The sequence below is a fragment of the Leptodactylus fuscus genome, chromosome 10 (assembly GCF_031893055.1).
Source record: "Leptodactylus fuscus isolate aLepFus1 chromosome 10, aLepFus1.hap2, whole genome shotgun sequence".
Taxonomy (NCBI): domain Eukaryota; kingdom Metazoa; phylum Chordata; class Amphibia; order Anura; family Leptodactylidae; genus Leptodactylus; species Leptodactylus fuscus.
In genome coordinates this window covers 55,603,173-55,626,065 of record NC_134274.1, presented here as the reverse complement: position 1 = coordinate 55,626,065, position 22,893 = coordinate 55,603,173, and the positions used below count along the sequence as shown (strand labels likewise).

The following is a 22,893-nucleotide window of genomic DNA, read 5'->3' as shown; positions in this document are numbered from 1 at the left end:
AAGCCGCCAACATGGAGGTGATCTGCGCCATGCCCCATGACTTCTACCACCAGTTGTTTTTTTTTTTTTTCTTCCTATTGTACAGCACAGTGGTTTGCTCCAGGGATGCTTTCTTGCCCTGTTGCCCATTCTGCTGCAGATACCCCTCTGCCCTGCTATTACCCCTGCCTGTGTGGCATAATAGTGTTTAGTTGACATGGCAAAGTACCAGTATGCAGAAACCAACCAACTACACCCAAACTTTTTTTTTTTTCTTTTTCGAAAGATAAATGGTGCTTGGTGTCTTAGTGTAAGCCTTCTGTTGACTACAGGCTCTGCAGACTAAGGTGTGAATGACCAGTTAGCAGCATATCAAAGGATTGGGTTAATGGCGAGATTACACACTATACAGTGTTGTCACACCTACTGCTTTTCTACAGCTAATGCATCTTTTTGCAACCACAGTTGAAAAACCTCCACATACACATTAAAGATTAACTTGTGCAGGCTTTCTGTCACTGGTTTACTTGTGTAGGTTAGGGTTCTTCTTTATCCCTTGGCTGGTAATACACTGCTAAGCAACTTTTGTGTATGGAATGTCCTATATCTTGGGATTGAAGGTCAGAGTTGCCCATAAAACCTCCATTATGTACTGATACATGTGCATGTTACTGTGTTTTCTTAAGGTATTTTCTGTAAGATGCTTAGAGAAAGGATAAGCTCATGCACAATGTAGCCTCAGCCAAAAGGCCATTATAACCAGAGGAAATGAAGAAAACAAGTCTATACCAATGAAAACTCCAAGCGATGTTCCTCCAGGGAAACTCGGATATTGTATATCTCTTCATGTTCGAGTGGGCGGTCATACCTTATACTGTATGAATAGCTTCAGTCTTCATATAAAGATCCTGTTCTAGACTATCAATTCTATGTCTCAATTGCTTAGGGTGAGTTCACATCTGTCTCTGGTATCCCTCCAGTTCAGATCCATAAGAAATCCCAGACAATTCCTTCAAGCTCAACTTTTTTTGTCCAGCGATTTAAGAGGACAAAGCAGACACCCAACAGACCCCATTGTAGTCAGGGGGTTCCCTCGGGATCTGTACGTGTCCTGCCAGATCCCAATGGACTGACCATATTTCTGTTCTTATGGTCCTGTGTCAGACTAAAAGAACAGGCTACCCTGACACAGACATGAATGTAGTAGAAGATCATACCAGCAAAGTCATTAAGTGGTTAATCTTGTTCACACATTGCAAAAATCTTTTTCGTAAACGTGTGCGCATTTTGATAAATGTAGTAGGTTAGTCTCAGCTGGGGAATCGCCAGCAGTGTCCTTATAGATTCAATAGCAAGGAGGGAAAAAAAGCAGAAACAAACTCAATAAAAAATGCTGCAGAGAAAAGCATAGGGTGTTTTTTCTGCTGCGATTCACTACATGGGCCTTAGCCTCACTCAGGATGGTCCATTGGACTCCTAATCTTTGACAAAGCAGAAAATTAATGGATAACACAGGTTGTTACATGGTAAACTTGCGTGACTCCAGACTCTGTGCCACAGGGTGTCAGTGCAGGGGTTTTTGAGACATGTGGAGGGTTTTTTCAGATATGCTACAACAGGCGGTTTAAAACTTGTGCCATTCTCCATTCTATGCCGAAAAGCATGAAGGTTGTTCTGATCAGTAGAAAAATTGTGCACACTACAGAGTGAATGTCTGTTTTCATGTGTCCATCAGCAAATGTTTGTGTGAAATGTCAACTATTCTGGTAAACTTGAATGTGGAACTAGATTCCCTCCCAACCCCGTATTATTCTAAAAAAACCCCAATATGGACAGTTCAGAAAGATGGGTGTTTCATATTGTGATGCATATCTCGGGCCCGGTTCACCTCTGTGCATGGTTTTCTGTTTGGGGAGTCCACTTGGGGACCCCCTGAACAGAAACCTATTCGCATAAAAAAGCAGTTACCTAAGGAAAGTCGCGGACCCCATAGACTATAATGGGGTCCGTGTGGTTTCTGCCCAAAAAATGCAGAGAGAAAAGTGCTGCTTGCAGGACTTTTCTCTCTGTTTTTCATACGGATAGGGGAACGGAATGGCCGAACGCAGATGTAAACTGGGCCTCTGCTGTTTTAGAGGTGTCCGTCCATTAATGAATTGGGTGCGTTTCTGACCGTCCATGCTCCAGGAGGTCAATCCTGTTATCCCAAGGAGCTGGTATAGCTCTGATCTATATCTTGCGTCTCTTTTCGGCATATGTTATACTGAATTTGTCAGACCTCGGGAGGCTGTAGTCCACCCATGAAGTCCCATGTAAAAAGTTTAAAAAAAAAATTGCTGCAGAATTGTTCTTGCGCAAAAACTTGAGCCTTTTTATGTCAGAAAACTGGCATAGCAGGCTTGGTGAATTCTCCGCATTGTATATAGACTCTGAAGGCTTAGTTGTCCTCGACAGCTGCAGTACGTTGTGCCAGCTATGGGGAGATCAGGCTAAAAATAGAGAGGAGATGAAAGACCTGAATATTTTTTTATTTGTCTTACATTTTGTTTTGTGTCTTGCAGAATGTCGTACCCAGGGTTTCCGGGATATTCTGGCTATCCAGTAAGTATTCTCTGCTGGCTGCTGGCATGCTACACTTCCCGTGTGTATCCATCTTCCTACAAGAGATATTTGATATACTCCTGTGCAAATCCTTTTTTTTTTTTTTTTTTTTTTTTTTTTGCATCCATTTTAAATACTTCTGTGAAATTCAGTTCTATGCAAATAAGTGTATATATGTATGTCACTAGTTAGCGAAGACTGCACAATTTCCTCAAAATATATTATACCTTTCCGGAGGCCACACGGTGGCTCAGTGGTTAGCACTACAGCCTTGCAGCGCTGGAGTCCTGGTGTTCAAATCCTGCCAAGGGCAAAAAAACCATCTGCAAGGAGTTTGTTTGTTCTCCCCGTGTTTGCGTGGATTTCCATCCCATATTCCAAAGACATACTAATAGGGAAAAATGTACATTGTGAGCTCTATGTGGGGCTCACAATCTACATTAAAAAAAAAAATATATATATATATATATATATATATATATATATATATATATATATATATATGTAGATATGCAGCGCTCTGGTTCATGATACAATGGCACAATGAGTATGTAATGCTTTGTTGCCCTCCATCTTAACCTGTTCCCCACCTCCACCATACATGAGAGAGGGAATGACTTTTCTCAACTGTGATACACTAACACTTGCCAGCAACTACTGGGGCTGTAGGTAACTGGTCCTGGATTAATGACCTCTGGGATGAGGTCATGGGCCCCCGATTGTCCCTGATGGGATCACGGGGTGCCGATCAGTTATCATGGCAGTCTGTAGTTACAAATAATATCATATAACTCCTGGAACAGCCTTCCTTAGAACTGTGCATTGTACTGTTCCTCTGTTATTCTTCCTGGAAATGTATGACTAAAGTGACAATTGACCATTATCATTTAAAGTAAAAGGGAGTGTCATCCCTGATTGGACAGTGCTTGTCTGTAGGGTCACTCTTCATTTAGTAGGGGAATCCAGTTGGTAAATAATGTCTGTTAGAAGAGAATATGCTGAACAAAAGTGAGCGATTTAAGGCTGAAGCCCCAAGTGGCATAAAGCGTTTTACAGTCCCTCAAAGTGGATGGCATTCAAGCGAATCTTATCCACACATTGCTGAAAAATACCTGCAGCGGAAATGCCGTGATTTCCAAAACAGTCACATTTTTTGAAATCACAGCATGTCCGTTTTGCCTACGGAAACGCTGGTGGTTTCGCTATAGGCATAACGAAAGCAGAAAAACTGCCGACTTTCTGTGAAAAGTGATATGTTTCCGCTTTTTCACTGCAGCTTGCTACGTGGATCCTTAGTCTAAAATGAGAAAATTTAGTGAATTTTACCATGACCCCTTTTTCTGAGTATGTGAAAAACTTTAGCCCATAGTGTGTATGTATAATTTCCTCCTTTTAATTTTAGCTCTAAACTTTTCTTCATAGGGTGGTGATCCCTCAGCATATCCCCCTGCTGGGCAGCAGGCGTATCCTGGTGGGCAATATCCTCCTGGGGGCGCCTACCCACCCGCTGCTGGTGGAGGATACCCTCCTGCAGGTGGATTCCCTGCACCTGGTGGCTTTCCTGGTGCAATGCCATCCTATCCTGGAGGTAGGTTTTTACATTTGTGGTCAGTTTTTGTTATTTATTAATGAATGCCATAGTTTGATGAGTTATTGCATTTGTACTATGCTTAATCTATGATAGTCTTCTAGTTTTCTTATCAATCTGCAGATATTAATTAGGGTTTTAGCACTTGATAGCAGGATCATATAAACGGAAGAGTCCATTAATTCTTGTCTTATCAAATTTTCCCCTTATGTACTGTACAGTAATAGAGCTATAGAGAGACTTTGATCACTTGGACATTTACATTTGTTGGTCCACAAAGTTCTGTGTTAAACTAGTCTGCATGAGCGTTGCTCAACTTACCAAGGCTGCGAAATGTAGGTGCCTAGACTTTTAGGTTTACTCTTTCAATACATATATCATTTTTTTTTTTCCCTTTTAATATTGTCTCATGCTGTTTAATGCTATTACATTAATATTTTCTTCTTCCTCCCCCCCCACCACCCCCTTAGCTCCTGGATATGGAGCACCAGGTCAAGCTCCTGGATATGGCGCTCCTCCCGGTGCCCCAGGTTATGGAGCGCCACAAGGTGTTCCTGGCTATGGTGGGCCTGGTTATGGGGCTCCTCCTGGTGGCTATGGAGCTCCAGCAGCTGGGGGATATGGAGCACCTGCAGCTGGCGGATTTGGAGCACCTCCAGGTGGCGCACCAGGCTATGGCGGATACCAGCAGCCTTCTGCTCAGAGTTATGGAGGAGGAGGACCAGGCCAAATGCCAGGGCAAATGCCAGGCCAAGCACCAGGTTTGTGGACTTCTTGTTTGTTTTGTCTTTTTCTCAACTAAGGCCATAAATATTACTGAGTAGTAACAAGGCTAGATCACAATATGATTCAATGATCACCTCTCTATTTTCTTTGTGCCATTGTTGTCCTTGTGTATGTCATTTTCTTAAAACAAAGTTTTTGCACAACATGAGACTGACTGTAGGACTTTTGATTTGTGATGAAATTTGTGAGTGTCCTGTGTCAAATGATATGTGTGAAAGCTTCTAAGCAAAGCAGTCTCTGCGCAAGTCTCTTCTGTCTGCTCATGAATATTTTACTTCCTCATCTGGCAGCAGCTACATGACTGCAGGTAAGAGGAAGATCAAACTAGTCTTCAAAGTGACAAGACCCGTATAGCTTGTTATATTAGTACTAGTGTATTCTGTACATCTGTATACAATACCTAGCCAGCAATATTCAGATCAGTGTGTAAATCGTAAGATTGATCAGGTAAAGTTAGAGGCGGCTTTGTGTACCTTCTGTACTTCTGCAAACTTGTTTTCCATTCCTCTTATATTGGTTGTCTTTGGATTATTCTTGGATTCTTCTTTTCTAGGTGGATATCCGTCCGGACCAGCCCCTGGACAGCAGCCTGTGGTGTGTATTTCATTATTAAATACTAGTAATAATTCTTACAAATGGTTTTAAATGAAGTCTTGTATACAAATTCAGTGGAAAAGCTGCAGGTACCGCATGCTGGGAGTAGTAAACGGAAATTACACATTTCTTGTGAAGTATATGGTTATTGTTAGAGGACTATTCTAACAAGTTCAGGGTGTCAAAAGAGAAGCTGATATTCATATTTTCTGTAATTGGAAAGCGTAATAAATTGTATTACTTGCAGAGCACTATGAATTGAGATGGATAGATATAAAAAATTTTATGGCGTGACAGTCCTAGTAAACTGTAGTTTTATATTGCACATTGCAGGTTAGTGCTCAGCAACAGGTATGTGATGCCAATGCATACAGTGTGCAGTGCATGCATCTTAATACTATTAACCACATGTAAAGATGACTGCTTCACTTTTTTTATTTATTTAGCATTATAAGGAATATAATAGTTTATTTGTAAACATTCACTTTCCAGAATAGAATGGCCTGATATTATTTTGCACTGTGCAGAATCCAATGCCCTCCGTTTTATTTGTTGCTGCCCCTAATTTTACCTTGTATCTCCCTCATTGTCCTCTATGCTGTTATGCCCCTTTCGGTGTAAAGCCTGTCGGAGCAAGGTGACTGCATGTGTGTGTACTGGGGTTTGATCATGTCTACAACATACAGCTGCATGTCTGTTTTCTAAAGCATTTGTATGACGCACATCTGACGTAGTCAGTTCCGTTTTATTCTGCGTGTGTTTTCATCATTTTCATATGTTGTATTGTCATGTGTGTCTAAACTGATCATCAGACTGCTAGCTTCAGTATCTGGGCACTTGATGCATCGCTTTAGTAGATTAAAGACCTGCTTCACCTCCCAATAAAAGGGAAAAAAAGGTTCCCAGTAATTGTAGCCTATAGTGTGGCCCTGATGTGGTCTTTACAAAGGGTGAAGTACCTCTCAGTGGTTGTTTTGAATGCAGATGTAATTGAGATACTTGGTTTTTGGTCATATGTAAACTTGTTCCATGTAAATGGGGAGTAAATCGTTCTGGGTCTCTTTTACCTGCAGCAGCTTTGTGATTTACCAGCAGCTGTTTTGCAAGTCTCAGCAAAGCCTGAAGTCTGCACACTGACACTTCCATGTCTCCCATAGGTACACGTGGCTAGGTCCTCCTTGAGGATGGTGTGACAGAGCTCCCACTTTCTTGGTTTTGAGGGGGTCATATAAATTAGTTCCATAAATGTTTATTATGGGAAACCCACTGGCCAGATACAGGCAGCTGTATGAGGGGGGTGGGGGGCATCCAGGCAGATCTGAAGCTTTCTGCTTGTTATCACCTTGGCATACACAAAGAGGGGGAAAAAACGGCTTCTGCAGCAAGTTTCGGTGACAATAATGTTAAAGCGAATTTCCATGTAAATAATCAGGCCGATTTTCCATTTAGAATGTAAAGGGGTTGTGTAAGATTGGAATAATGTGCTTGCACTATACCAGAACGTGCCACTCTTGACTATGAGCTGTGTTCTGGCATTGCAATCCTGTTTTAGCTGATGCCTCTCACAACCTATGGACAAGAGAAGTGCTCTTTCTGTAAGAAAGTAGTCATAATAATGCCAGTGTTACATGATCCCTTTAAGAAAGGGCTGGATGATGATCACTTTTCCAGTAGTGATGGCTGCAGTATTGGCCACCATTACCCAGATGTTTGTGTGCAAGTGCTTGCGGTGAACCTGCCCTTTAAGTAGTATTAAGCATATGGGTGGTGTTATATGTATATATAATCGTTCTCTGAATAAATGTAATGTCTGGCAGTAGGGTCAGTGCATATATAATATGCCCGATACAAGTTGTTCACAGTTTGAGGTCACACCAGTTAAGAAACACTCCATTTAAATGCTAAATTATACTACAGGCCATCATCTGGGACCTAGTGACACTGGGTGAGCCGTATATTCATCAGTATGTTTTGTCTTGTGCCTCGTCTTCATCAGAGCATTATGGCAGATCTGGTGTAATGTTCTAATGTGGCATCTTCCCTGTACATCTTATTAGAGGTATACCATATACACTACATTAATGTCTGTCGTTACTTTTCCAGCCTTTTGCTGCTGCAATGACTGCCACTCAGGGAACCATCAGACCTGCAGCAAATTTTGATGCTTTAGCTGATGCTGAAAAACTGAGAAAAGCCATGAAAGGATTTGGTAAGGACGGTAACTTAGTCTGTTAGCTATTGCCTTCGTAATACTGCACTATATCTGACTGACGTTTTGTCTTACACAGGGACTGATGAACAAGCCATCATTGACGTCGTTGCTAACCGTTCTAATGATCAAAGGCAGAAGATTAAGGCAGCATTTAAGACCGCTTATGGAAAGGTAAGAACCGGCGTCCATTAGCCACCGCACGTATGATGGGTGTGACCAGGCCTACTGACATGAACGCTTGTGCTGCTAGTCTACAACCATATTTGAATACTGGGAGAATAGGGATCGGTGATATTTGCTTAGGCAATTTCTATGCAAACAATGCTGTGATCATTTTCCCACATCTATAAGGCTTTGTGCTCTGATAAAGCTGAGTATGGACTCTTGAGTCACTCTATTAAGGCTAAGTTTACATCAGTATTTATTTGTTCTTGTAATACTTTATGATAGTCACAGGATCAGAACAGAGGACTGAAAAGCTAATATAATGATGGATGTAGATAGAAAGTTTTCTTCCATCTTGGTGGTTGTCTTCCAATTGAAAACTCAAAGTCCTGCAGGCACCACTCTGCTTCTGTTTAAAAAGTGAACAAACGAGACTGAAGCCAGCGCTTCCATTTAGTTTTTTTACATTACAATGAATGACCAATACAGATAGAGTGGGGCAGATTTATTAAGACTGGCGTTGAATACACTTGTCTTTTTAATAAAGGTCTGACTGGCACAAGGTGCAAGTCTATGCCAGTCAGGAACTGGAGAATTCCTGCATACTGCACACCAGTTTACTCATAAATTTTTTGGGCTCAGGCTCCCTGCCCTGCCCCATTTCCCCCACCTCATTATCACACAGCTACACCAGAAAACTGGCATAGATTTGTTAATAAATCCCCCTTTTACTGTGCATCCGTCATCCTATTAGTTTTCATACCTGTATTCTGATGTTATGCTGGATCAGAACAACAGACGTAGAAGAAGATGAAGTAAACTTGACCTGTGTGTACTAATACAATCTGCAGGTGTCTTGATTGATTGGGGTTGTCCTAAGACTCATTACTCGGGAGCCTTGCTGGTGATGAGTCTTAAAGTCTTGAGACTTAATGCAGGTTCTGTATTATATAATATGTGATAGACCATGACGTATACACTACTTGAGTCACTACTATCATGTGACATTTACACTGTATATTCAGTCTATGTATTTTTTGATGGAGAAGTAAAAATCCTGCGCTCCACCTGCTGTCTGACAATGGTATTGTATGTCTAAGGATTCACAGTCACTAGGGTTTGTGGTAACTGGAGGCCTAGACATTGTGTAAGCACCTGTTCTGCTTTATTACACTACTAGCAGTTACCTGCGACTTCGTCTGCGGGTTGGTGGTGGCGCTGAACCGCTTATATTTCTTGTCCTCCCATGTCTGCCCCCAGTTTCTTGTCCCCCCCCCTTCTTCTACTCCCAGTTTCTTGTCCCCCCCCTTCTTCTGCTCCCAGTTTCTTGTCCCCCCCTTCTTCTACTCCCAGTTTCTTGTCCCCCCCTTCTTCTGCTCCCAGTTTCTTGTCCCCCCCTTCTTCCGCTCAGTTTCTTGTCCTCCCCATCTCTTCCCCCAGTTTCATATCCCCCCCATTTCTGCCCCCAGTGTCTTGTCCCCCCATTTCTGCCCCCAGTGTCTTGTCCCCCCATTTCTGCCCCCAGTGTCTTGTCCCCCCATTTCTGCCCCCAGTGTCTTGTCCCCCCATCTCTGCTCGGGTCATTCCATATCAAGTGACCCAAATAGGAATATTTTTTTTTACCTGACGTCTTTAGATTTTTTTTATTTTTTATGAAGTACAACTTAAGTTAATTACAAATAAAAAGTTTTGAATTTTTTTTCTTCATCAGTTAATTTTTTATAGACTTCTAAAGTTTTGAAAAAGTGTGAATTTTGGCCTGGTATGGCTTTACATTTTTTAACATATCTTGGGCTAGAATTAAGATAAAGTGGGAGGGAGATAGGTGGGAGAGGCATCATTTTTCTCAGAGCGGTACCGGCTTTCATTTGATATGTCACAAGATGATGTTTCTTTTTATTTTGTTTTGGAGAAATCAAATTCAAAATTTTGATGTGCAATTGTGAAAAAAACGTATGTTGTAAAATTGTGAAAAAAATGCATTTGTGTTACTTGTGTTCTTGGTTATATTTGTACAGGTTTTCAACTTGGGACCAAATTGGGATCAATTTTTTTTAATTTTTTTAAAAAAAATTTTTTAAGGCTTGAATCATCTGATTTTATGTTTGTGTGAGCTTCTTCCTTTTTTCTTTTCAAATTACAACTTGCTGAATTCAACATTTATATGCAACAATAAAGAGAAACAAAAAAACAAATCCCATAAGTGCCAGAATAAATACATCTTATCATCATAACACAACTTGTCCAGCATTTTCAACCTGAATGCATTGAACAAACCGAAAGAAAAAAGCTGCTCATATCCTCAAGTGCGATTTTCTAAATAGTCTCATCCTAATTATATGTTAAGAGTACAAGAACCAATATTTATAACACCTATTTCTACATGTAACAATTGTTTTTTACTATATCACTAAACATGTAATTAAGAAAAATAGTCCAGTAGATAAATCCTCATTCTATAAAATATGAACCAATCAAACAATTAATAGGACATTTTTAAACTACTGGCCTTTTATCATCAATTTGTCCTTTCTAGTGAGTGAAATGTAATCTTGTCCATAAGCGCTTACTAGCAATAGCCATTTCCTTTTGTGTCAAAGAGTATGTCCGGCCTGTCATGGTGTTAGGCTCCACCTGAGTTAATATCTGATTTTTGTTGACTTGTAAAATGTCTTGTTTTCTTGGATACACAAAGGATGGTGCTGGACCAGAAGGATGCAAAAAAGTCAATTTTATTGTCTTCATTTTCACAATCTTTGGAGAGTACAGTAGCCAGCCACCAGCGCCGATAATATTCACAGGTCACATAACCATTTATGTCATCCATTGCCAATCTTGTGCCGCCTTCTACCACTTCATGGACTTCACTGTCATTTTAGACCACAGGCTGAACAGATCTGAATTCAAGATTTTCGGAATGACACTGTAATAGTTAGATTTTAAAATATTATCCCATCGCAATCCCAACTTGAATTTTGGTACAGATGTGGCTAAGGGCATAGCAGGCCCATGTGCATTTTTTTGAAATTTTTAAAATAAAACGTTTTTTTTTCGGAAATGCGTTTTAAAATTTTGCGTTTGTGTTCACATGGGTAAAATATTAACAAAGATACTCTTGTGACATATTTGGTGAAAGCCTGTATAGTTCTGAGTAGAATGGCGTTTATTTTGTTTCTCTATCTTTTTTCTAGCCTAAGTTATGAGGAGAAATGTAAAGGCAGGAAACACCGAAATTCGCACTTTTTCTGAACTTTGAAAATCAATTAAAAATCCAAAAAAATTTCTAGAATTTTTTTTTTCTTCACATTTTGCATTCTCTGACACACTATTACCAAATGACAAAATCTCAAAAGAATTAAAAATATAGAGGGAAAAATCATTGGTTCACTTGACACGGAATGACCCGCTCCCAGTTTCTTGTCCCCCCATTTCTGCCCCCAGTGTCTTGTCCCCCCATCTCTGCCCCCAGTTTATTGTCCCCCCATTTCTGCCCCGTGTCTTGTTCCCCCATTTCTGCCCCAGTTTCTTGTCCCCCCCATCTCTGCCCCCAGTTGCTTGTCCTCCCCTTCATCTGCCCCGTTTCTTGTCCACCCATGTCTGCCCCCCCCGTGTCTTGTTCCCCCATCTCTGCCCCAGTGTCTTGTTCCCCCATCTCTGCCCCAGTGTCTTGTTCCCCCGTTTCTGCCCCCAGTTTCTTGCCCCCCCTTCATCTGCCCCCAGTTTCTTGGCCCCCCCATCTCTGCCCCCAGTTTCTTGGTTCCCCCATTTCTGCCCCAGTGTCTTGCCCCCCCTTCATCTGCCCCCAGTTTCTTGTCCTCCCATGTCTTCCCCCAGTTTCTTGGCCCCCCCATTTCTGCCCCCCCCCCCCGTGTCTTGTCCACCCATGTCTGCCCCCCAGTTTCTTGGCTCCCCATTTCTGCCCCCAGTGTCTTGTCCCCCAATCTCTGCCCCCAGTTTCTTGTCCCCCCCCCATTTCTGCCCCCAGTTTATTGTCCCCCCATTTCTGCCCCCAGTTTATTGTCCCCCCATTTCTGCCCCCAGTTTATTGTCCCCCCCATTTCTGCCCCCAGTTTATTGTCCCCCCATTTCTGCCCCCAGTTTCTTGTTCCCCCATTTCTGCCCCAGTTTCTTGGCCCCCCCTTCATCTGCCCCCAGTTTCTTGTTCCCCCATTTCTGCCCCAGTTTCTTGTTCCCCCATTTCTGCCCCAGTTTCTTGTTCCCCCATTTCTGCCCCAGTTTCTTGTTCCCCCATTTCTGCCCCAGTTTCTTGCCCCCCCCTTCATCTGCCCCCAGTTTCTTGTCCCCCATCTCTGCCCCCAGTTTCTTAGCCTCCCACCTCTGCCCCGTTTCTTGTCCCCCCCATTTCTGCCCCCAGTGTCTTGTCCCCCCCTTCATCTGCCCCCAGTTTCTTGTCCCCCCCCATCTCTGCTCCCAGTCTCTTGTCCCCCCCCCCCCCCATCTCTGCTCCCAGTCTCTTGTCCCCCCCCCCCCCCAATCTCTGCCCCCGGCTTCATGCACCCCCCCTCCCCATCAGCCCCAGTGTAGTTGAACCCACCTTGCCACGCTCCCCCACCACTCTCTCAGCTCGCTCGCTGCACATAGGTGTCGGGCGGCTGGCTGCGTATGGCATATATGAGGCAGAGTGAGGGCTGGCATCAGGCTGCTATGACAGCCGGAGCCTCGCGCTGCCTCCCTGGCCTGTCAGACGTGTGCTTGTATTGCAGCCTAGGCAGGTAGACTGCAATAGAGGCGCCGGTATTATACAGTGCATTGCCGAAAACCGGCGCCTCTACTGCAGTCTACCTGCCATACGCAGCCAGCTGCCCGACACACATGTGCAGTGAGCGGAGAGAGCGGCGGGGGAGCGTGTGAGGAGGCTGCTGCAAAGAAATCTCCTATAGAAAACAGCTGGCTCCAGGATATTTAGCTTTGTGTCCATAGTCAGAACAGCTTTCCCTTCCTCCTTCCCCTCCCTCTGTACTAATGACCTCCTCCAGGGGACAGAGGTAAGAGAGTCCTCTGTGCTTTACAGTAGAGCTGTATTGCAATGTGAGTGGCTGGCTGGACGGTCTCGTGTCTCTTTTTTTCTCCCTTGACAGGAACAGTCACATTTCTTTTAATAAAAATATATTTGTTGCTTACCTTTACTTTAACTGTAAACTTAGGAAATCTCTAACTATAACTTGGGTCTTGTTCTGTTTTTGTAGGATTTAATCAAAGATTTAAAGTCCGAACTAAGTGGCCATGTGGAAGAGCTTATCATCGCCCTCTTCATGCCCCAGACGTACTATGACGCGTATAGCATCTACCATGCCATGAAGGTAACGTGACATTGCAGTTTCATAAACCAGAAACTTGTAAAGAATACTTTTTATCAGAAAATAGGAATTTTTTTTAAATAAAATGTGCCATATAGAGTGCGAATTGCCATGTGACTGTATATGGAGCAGTGATCATGATTTAGTCAGGGTCTGAATGTTGTCACAAACTTGTATAACCCTGGTAGGCACTTTGTGCAGAGCCCATTTCATTGGACTTCTGAGGCGGTCTTCACTATCTTGTTGCTTGTACACTTGTATGGTCTAGAAGATTTTCTAGTGTTTCTGCATTTTGAGCTATTCTATCTTTCCCCCTTTTGTAGGGTGCGGGGACTAAAGAAGGTGTGCTCATTGAGATCCTGTGCTCCAGGACGAACAGTGAGATTAGGAACATTGTGGCATGTTACAAATCCGAATTTGGGCGCGACATTGAGAAGGATATCCGATCCGATACCTCTGGTCATTTTGAGAGACTGCTTGTGTCTATGTGCCAGGTAAGGATTTCTCACAATGCTTGGCTTTAGATGCAGTTGTGCTTTTCATCTGTGCAGCAGTTGTCATTATCAATAGAAATCCTAAAGCATCACCAGATAACTGGACCCCTGGAGTCCAGCCATATTGGCCGTCAGTGGGGTCCATCTGCTCAAATGAAAATAAATGGGACTGAGCTGTAGTGTGGTGCCTGTGACCAATAGCCATGTCTTCTAATACTGCACAACCCCTTTAAACCTAAGCAAACTTCTGAATATTTTTTTTTCCCCTTCCTATTATTTTCCACCTTGTCATCTGCATTAGATTCTGTTTCTTAAGGTCTTTTATCTGTCTTCAGGGCAATAGAGATGAAAATCAGAATGTGAATATGCAAATCGTTGAACAAGATGCCCAGCGTCTTTACCAGGCTGGCGAAGGAAAACTGGGGACAGATGAGTCTTCCTTTAATTTGGTGCTGGCCAGTCGTAGCTTCCCACACTTGAGGGCTGTGTCAGAAGCCTATTGCAGAGTAAGTAACTGACTAATCGGACTCTATCATTGCCATATATAATATATGAAGACTTGTAATGACATAAAATGGGCTTATTCACACGCCTTTTGGTTTTCACAAAGCTTGCTGAAAAACTCCAAAGCAATTCCTTAGCCAGATATTTCTATAGTGTAGTAAAGTCCAGATATTAGTATTTCATAAAGTTTTACAAATCATTTAGAAATTCATCAGGTTTATGTAAAGACTGTTTATAGCGAACAATACCATGAGGCTTGTATTGTGTAATGAGAGCATTCATGTGTGCGGGCTTGTTCATAGTTTTCCATCCATGAATAATGAACTATATGTAGACATCCTGCATATATCCCAATGTGATGATGAACAATGCTGCTGCTTCGTCTAGTGTGATGGATATCCTGTCACAAGGCAAGTGCGACAACCAAGTGACTCAAAATGGGGGCCATGGCCAGGAAACTAATTGTACTTAAGTATACCATAGAAACTTCTCACTGCAAGCTATAGAAACCAATATTTGTGCCAGTGGGAGACCTTTTGCCCAGTTCTAGCACATCCAGTGTTGTACTTGTACTCTTTGATCTTTATAAAGCTTACTTCTTGGTCTCTTGCAGATTTCAAAGCGTGACTTGATAAGTGCCATAGGAAGAGAATTCTCTGGACATATAGAAGACGGACTAAAGGCAATTTGTAAGTGATCATACTTAAGACATTGTATTTATTTGGTTTGGTTATACATCCATAGAAACTTTATATGCTGATATTTCATAAATGTATAGTACGGTTTGTACCATGTAGTGGGCTGCAGCCAAAAAAAAACAAAAAAACCCCAAACCCACTGTGGAGGAAAGCAGGGTGTTTCCATAGATATAACAGACGTGCTGCACCTAGCAAATGTTTTTGAAGTTGCATTATGTCTGCTGCTGATTTTTATTTTCTGCAATGTTTGGATGGGATTAGCCAGAATTCCATCCAATTTGCAGGTTTTCGCAATGTGAGGCCTTGGCCTGAAAGTGTCTTCCAGATTTGAGTCCTACTCTAATCATTTGGGAGTCTGCCTTTAAAGGTCTCCTGTGAATCAACTGTTTGAATGCTTCCTCAGCTTCACAAACCATGTTATATGTTCCTTGATTTGGGACTGATCTGTGAGCTGGTCATATTCGCAAGAGAATGAGCTGAACTGCAATACCAAGCACAACCACTGTGCAAATGTGAAGCTGCTTCTGTGGTCTCTTTTTAGACAGGTCATTAAAGATCAGCTATGTGGACCGCTCTGCTATGAGTGCTGTAGTAACACTCTCTGAATCTCTTTACAGTGCAGTGTGCTATAAACCGTCCAGCCTATTTTGCTGAGCGACTTTACAAGTCCATGAAAGGAGCCGGTACCAAAGACTCAACTTTGATCCGGGTGGTTGTAACCCGCAGTGAGGTATGGTTCTGGTTTATATTCATTACAACTATCAATAATAATAATGGGGAAGATTTGTAAATTTCACCCGATGCTGTCTGCCCAAGGGCATAAAAGTTCCAGGGCACAGGCGCCCATTCATCCAATAGCTGCCCCACAGGTTGTAAAATTGCTGCATTATAATGAGTAAAAAAAATTAGTAGTTGATACCTTTTATTAATGGCTAACTTAAAAAATGACATATTGCGAGGTTTCGGGATATTAAAGCTATCACTTCAGCAGGCTGGTATAACACTATCTGTAGACAGGCATATTTATACAGGAAGAGTGTTAGAGGCAAAAATCGATGGAAAGCAGAACATGCAAATATACAGTAAAAAAAACCAAAAACCCATATATATCAGTTCCCAGGAAAGTTCTCTGGGTTTATGGTTCCTTTGAACAGTCACGTGGTGTCTACTTGTTGTAAAACGTCATAAAACCATTGTTGTTTTTGAAATTTCCTCTTAAAACCAGGATCTTCATGTCATTGGTGATATTATGATTTTGTTTGCAGAAGTGTTTTGGCACAGGGAGGTCCATTCTCTGCTCTCTAGTCGTATGTCTGTGTGAGTACATCCTAAGTGCCTGTCCTGTCTCGCCTACATACAGGCCCCCAGTGGGACACTTAGTACACATTATAAATACACCACATTAGGTGTGCTGCAGGTCAAGTTGACGATATCCTAATTATTTGGACTGGGTCTGAACAGCTGAAAACCTTCCATGAACAATTCAACCAGTTCCATCCCACCATCAACCTGACACTCAATCACTCCTTCACTGAAATAAATACAGGACAACAAAATTGAGACATCGCTGTATCGGAAGCCGATTGACCGCCCTACCTACCTAAGATGGGATAGCTTTCATCCCAAACACATAAAGAACTCCATTGTCTACAGCCAAGCCATCAGATACCATCGCATATGTTCAGACCCTGCAGATAGAGACGAACAACTTGAAGGCCTCAAAAACACATTCTTGAGGCAGGGTTACCATCCAAGAACAGTTGATAACCAAATTAACAGGGACATGAGAATACCAAGATTGGATTTATTAAAATACAATACCAAACAGGAAAACAATTGGGTGCCCCTGGTTGTCAAATATAACCCATACCTGGAGACGCTGAGAGGAATCACACGCAAATTACATCCACTACTGCAAAAAGACCACCGTCTAAAATCCATATTTCCAGACCCCCCCTCTCCTGTGCTATAGGCAGCCACCAAACCTCAGGAATATGATTATTAGCAGCTCACTGTCACCTCCAACTAACACAGGAACATTTCCATGTGGACAGAAGAGGTGCAAGACCTGCCCTCACATACTGACTACGGATAAAATAAAGATCCCAAACTCTGATCAAGACTACAAGATCCCAGGTAACTTCACCTGCAGCACATCTAATGTAGTGTATTTAATAATGTGTACCAAGTGTCCTGGGGGGCTGTATGTAGGGGAGACAGGACAGTCACTTAGGATGAGGATGAATTCACACCGACATACGATTAGAGAGCAGAGAATTGACCTCCCTGTGCCAAAATAATATCACCAATGACATGAAGATCCTGGTTTTACTTAAACTCATGATGACCTTTGACACACTCCAAATGGGGCTAAACCAGTCACAGGGTCTTATGATGTTTAACAACAACTAGACACCAAGTGACTTATCAAAGGAACCATAAACCCAGAGAACTTTCCTGGGAACTGATATATATGTTTTTTTGAACGGTTTATTTGCATGTTCTGCTTTCCATCTATTTTACATCTAACTCTCTATTCCTGTATAAATATGCTTGCATTCAGACATTAGACATTGTGTTATACCAGCCTGATGAAGGGACCATTCTAGTAGTTCCCGAAAGCTCGCAATATGGCATCAAGTTAGCCATTAATAAAGGTATCAACTACTGAAGACTTCTCTCAAAAAAAAATGTTTTATTTCATATCCACTAGCTAACACGGTACAAAGATTTTTCCTTATACATTATAATGAGTAGTAATTCTACAGTTATACTGTGGGTACACGTAAATCCTTCCACATTTCAGGGTTTAGGGCAAAGAAAGTACATCCGGCACAGGGCATCACACCATTGGATAACAAAAGTGGGCAGACACTCTATGGCTTTATTCAGATGACCATGCTGCAAAACTGCCATGAAGATCCCTTTCAGAGAGGTTCTTACTAAATACATCATTTCTTCAAAGCCATTTTGTATCCATTTGACTCCTGTTTTCAGGGATCTCTTAACCCCTTCCCGCCGATAGCATTTTTGATTTTCGTTTTTGACTCCCCTCCTTCTAAACCCCATAACTTTTTTATTTCTCCGCTCCCAGAGTCATATGAGGTCTTAATTTTTGCGGTACAATTTTTTCTTCATGATGCCACCATTAATTATTCTATATAATGTACTGGGAAGCAGGAAAAAAATTCAGAATGGGGTGGATTTGAAGAAAAAAATGCATTTCTGCGACTTTCTTACGGGCTGTGGTTTTACGGCGTTCACTGTGCAGCCAAAATGACATGTCCCCTATATTCTGTTTCGGTACGGTTCCAGGGATACCAAATTTATATGGTTTTATTTACATTTTGACCCCTAAAAAAAAAATTCCAAAACGGTGTTAATTTTTTTTTCTAAAAGTCGCCATATTCAGACAGCCGTAACTTTTTTTATACGTGCGTGTACGGGGATGTATAGGGCGTCTTTTTTTGCGGGGCCGGGTGTACTTTTTAGTTCTACCATTTTCGGGAAATGTTATTGCTTTGATCACTTTTTATTCAAATTTTTATTAGAATTAAAACAGTGAAAAAACGGCGGTTTGGCACTTTTGACTATTTTTCCTGCTACGGCGTTTACCGAACAGGAAAAATATTTTTATAGATTTGTAGAGCGGGCGATTTCGGACGTGGGGATACCTAACATGTATATGTTTCACAGTATTTAAATACTTTTATATGTGTTCTAGGGAAAGGGGGGTGATTTGAACTTTTAATTCTTTTTATATTTTTTAATATTTTTTTTAACTTTTTTTTTTTGCATTTACCCAGGGGGTCTGATCACTAATGCAATGCATTACAATGCTAATGCATTGCAAAAAAAAATCATCATCTCTTTTGCAGGCTGTATACACCAGCCTGCAAAAGAGAGAATTTGCAGACCGGCTGGGAGCCTTTAACAAGGCTCCCGGCTGTCATGGCAACGGGGGGTCGGCCCTGGAGCATGCTCCAGGAGCCGGCGATCCCTGACAAAATGGCGGCGCCCATGCGCCGCCGGGAAAATGGCGCCTCCGGTGCCTTTGACAGCAGCGCCGGAGGGGTTAATGCCTCCGATCGGTCCGGGGACCAATCGGAGGCATCAGAGCCGGTTGTCTACTGCTTAAAGTGCCATAGTTACAGACCCGACACGCGCCGTACTATTACGGCGCATGTTGGGAAGGGGTTAATAGGCGTGAGTCTATTGAAGGATCAATGAAAATGGGATGTCCTAATTTTGGACAGCACCCCCCCAAAAAATGTTCATATAAATGATCCTATTGAAATCAATTGATTTTGGTGCAGCTTTCTGACAATTGTCAATCTTGTAAATGGAGCCTTAGAATCTGTATGCCAGCATTATTTTTGAAAAACATACAGGCAGGTCCTCCTTAAAGGGGTGCTAGAGTATTAAATACCTGTCTATGGAATGGTTAGTGCAGATCAGCCATGTTTTTCTGATCTTGTATAACCCCTTTTAATATTTTTGGAAACTTGTTAGCTAGGGGAACACAGAAAAATTCTGCAGCACGTTCCCCTTCAAGTAAGGAAATAGGCGGTTTTTGTTGCAGCTTTACCTGTAGTAGTTGATATGCTTGAAATGTATTTGCAGTATGTGGGCAAGACATATTACTCTGCTACTGTATACATCACTGCCTCCATGGCTCTGTCCTTATGGCAACTGTATCCATGAATTTACTCAAAAGGGATAAGAAGAGCTACTGACTACATACACTACTACAGGGGTGATTACAGGACCTTTAACCACCCCCTCTACAAGTTCTTATCCTCTGTTAGGTGTTGTTTTTCTGATTCTGGAACAGTTGCATTTTTTTTTTCTCTAGCCCCCACCATTCCTTAGCAATCAGTACAGAGCCCAAGTAGCACATCAGGTGTGCAGTGTCAGACAGGAGCAACTTTTTTATAGGAAGGCCTCTGCTATATTGGTGTCACTCAAAACGAGATTGTCTCCAGTGACACTTTGCTATAATTGGTATCATATTGTACCAAAGTGTCATTGGAGGGAGGGGCCTTCCCATAAAAGCTGTCCATTCGTTGCTCTTGTCTGACTCTACTCCCTCCCCACCTGACGGTACAGAGCCCAAGTAGCACACCAGGCACCAAAACTGATTGGGGTGGAGGGCCGTGCTTACTTGTTATACCCCTGCAAGTAGGCACATACTCGGTCTGGATGTTAGTTTTAACTATCATCCAGACTGTGAATTTATGAATCCTGGGATGGTTTAACCCCCTGTGAGCTAGGCACATACTTAGACCAATATATGTGCCTACTTGCACGGGTATAACAAGTACCCCTAGGACTCCACTCTACCATGGACACCTTTTATAAAGAGAACCTTTCACTACTTCCAATTCAACACTGTTTTGAATCAATCCTGTTAGTTTTAGTGTCTATTTAAAAGGGATATTCCCATGAACATAATCAGATCTATATTTGTAGATAATTAAAAGTTAAACATTTTTGCAAATATAAGTAATTAAAAATTCTGCAGAGTTTTAAAGATTTCCTCTAACTTTCTTAGTGGTGACAGTCTTTTATCTTGATCGGTTGCCATGGATACGACCACTAATGTAGAATCTTTCTATGGTCTGGGACTTGTCTGGAACCCAGCTATGACTTTCTTATTATACCTGGGTTATCAGGCAGAGACACTACATGTATCAGAAGATATCCCGGCCACAATAAGGACATCATGGCTGATTTTCTGACCTTAGAAGGTTTCTGCATTGGTGGTCGTATCCATGGCAACCAATCAGGCTAACAGACTGTCACCACTCAGAAAGTTAGAGAAAATCTTTAAAACTCTGCAGAATTTTTAATTACTTATATTTGCAAAAATGTTTAACTCTTAATCATCTACAAATTAAAAAATAATTATGTAGATGGGGATACCCCTTTAAGCTTTGTACTGTCAGGAGGTGTGATTCAGAGCTGTCACACCCCCTTGTCTGCTCCTGCTTGACGCCACCGTCCTAACAGTACAAACACTAAACAGGCACTAGAGATGAGCGAGTACTGTTCGGATCAGCTGGTCCAAACAGCACGCTCGCATACAAATGAATGAATGTAGACGGCACGCGGGGGGTTAAGCGGCCGGCCGCCATCAAAGCGGAAGTACCAGGTGCATCCATTCATTTCTATGGAGCGTGCTGTTCGGAACGGCTGATCCCAACAGTACTCGCTCATCTCTAACAGGCACCAAAACTGAAAGCACTTATTGCTCATGGGGTCTAGAGAAAAATAAAATTACAACTGTGCAGGAACTAGTGGAACAGCAGCTATTAAAGGATATAAAGAGGCAGCCAGTGTCCGAATCACACCCCTTGCTTCTGCCTGACATTGCCCACCTGACAGTACATTATATGAGGCACCAAAACTAACTGCACTTATTGCTTGGGAATGGTGGAGGCTAGATGAAAAATTGCGTTGGAATTGGTAGAACAGCAACGATTAAATGTTAGGAGATGGTGAAAGGTCTTCTTTAAACACTATTGAGAGACATAAGTACTACAAGTGCCCCACAGGTAGGCTGCCATGCTGATCACTACTACACAACCTCTCCGCTCTGTTTAATGGCTGTAACATCCAACCAAGAGACCACTAAGGCAAGGGGCTATGGAGCAGCTCTAAGTTCCTGAGGCAGACCCTCAACTATCAAGTGACTTTTTGTGCCCTAGTATTACAATACAATTCTGCTTAGTGAACATTGTCATTTACCCTAGAAAACTATAAGCAGCTCATCACCTTACAATGTTCTGCATCTTGTCTCTTCAGATTGATCTTGTGCAGATAAAACAAGCCTTTGTACAGATGTACCAAAAGAGCCTTGCCTCCATGATCCAAGGAGATACGAGCGGAGACTACAGAAAGATGCTGCTTGCCATCACTGGCCAATAGTCCACCCTGTGAATGCCGTGTGCTGGGGTTCATGTGTTATATGTGGTCAGTGATGGTGCTGAAGGTTTCTGTACAGGAGGCAGGTGATTGTGTTCTTTATATGCTGTTTGTTACCCATCATGCATTCATAAAACCACTTCTCCGGGGTTCTTCCTGACCTTGTTGTTACCAGGAAACACATTTTAGGCATTTTTAGTACGTGTTCCTTTGAGAAATATGTTACACTTTGTACTTAAAAATGACAATGTTATCATAGTTATTCCCATACTCTGCATAATTCACATGATCTGCATATAGCATGAATAAATGTTTAATCCTTTTTGTTTTCTACCTACACTTGCTGTGTGTTGTACTCTTACTGGTTAACTCTCGTGAAAGTCCTTTATGGGACAATGACTGCGTATGAGGGTGAAGTCCTATGTAGACAAGAGTTGGCCTGGACTGCAGATGATCTGAGTGTTACCTGACCCCAAATTCACTAATATTAGAAGGTGTTACTCTCTTCATTTGCAAACCAATCAGTAACATCTTGGTCACTATATGGCTCTGCTAAACCTTTTCTTCTTTAATCAGATTCCTCATTTACTGGTTTATGTAACATTGCCAAGATTAAGACCTTATTCACATGGCTGGGTTTTTTTGTCCGCTTCAAAAGAAACACAAGGAATCAGTGGGTCTGTTTTTAACAAATTAACAGCTGACTGATCTGGTAAAAATAGATCTGTGGGTTCAATCTTATTCTTCAACTGTTAACCCCTTCCCAACATCCGTCGTCATAGTACGGTAAATAACCAGGTGTTTACATATGGTGGCTGCTTGGGAGGTAAACAGCGACCATGGCTGCCGGCCCTCTGCTGTTTTAGGGCTAGTTCACACGTGGGCAAAGTGGCAGATTTTGACAGCTGATTTCGCTTCAAAATCAGCCCCTTTACAATGGAGCCCTAAGTGAACAGCTAGCTTTTTTTTTTTTTCTGCTAGCAGAAAAAGTGACATGATCTTTCTTCAGGCGTTTTCCGCCTGAAGA

General features: G+C 42.1%; 1 protein-coding gene across 2 annotated transcripts in view; it reads left to right on the top strand.

Moving 5' to 3' along the window:
* Window positions 1-22,203, top strand: part of ANXA7 (annexin A7) — a 32,492-nt gene extending 10,289 nt beyond the window's left edge. The window contains exons 2-14 of one of the 2 annotated variants that reach the window (XM_075258002.1): window positions 2,541-2,580; window positions 4,003-4,168; window positions 4,639-4,929; window positions 5,508-5,548; window positions 5,882-5,899; window positions 7,652-7,757; window positions 7,837-7,931; window positions 13,133-13,246; window positions 13,567-13,737; window positions 14,073-14,243; window positions 14,855-14,930; window positions 15,557-15,669; window positions 21,747-22,203. In XM_075258002.1, coding sequence (XP_075114103.1) covers window positions 2,542-2,580; window positions 4,003-4,168; window positions 4,639-4,929; window positions 5,508-5,548; window positions 5,882-5,899; window positions 7,652-7,757; window positions 7,837-7,931; window positions 13,133-13,246; window positions 13,567-13,737; window positions 14,073-14,243; window positions 14,855-14,930; window positions 15,557-15,669; window positions 21,747-21,869 — 1,524 coding nt within the window. In that variant the 5' untranslated portion in view covers window position 2,541 and the 3' untranslated portion in view covers window positions 21,870-22,203. The remainder of the gene's footprint in view (window positions 1-2,540; window positions 2,581-4,002; window positions 4,169-4,638; window positions 4,930-5,507; window positions 5,549-5,881; window positions 5,900-7,651; window positions 7,758-7,836; window positions 7,932-13,132; window positions 13,247-13,566; window positions 13,738-14,072; window positions 14,244-14,854; window positions 14,931-15,556; window positions 15,670-21,746) is intronic. The other variant, XM_075258003.1, reaches the window with a different exon arrangement.
* The last annotated feature ends 690 nt before the right edge of the window (window positions 22,204-22,893 follow it).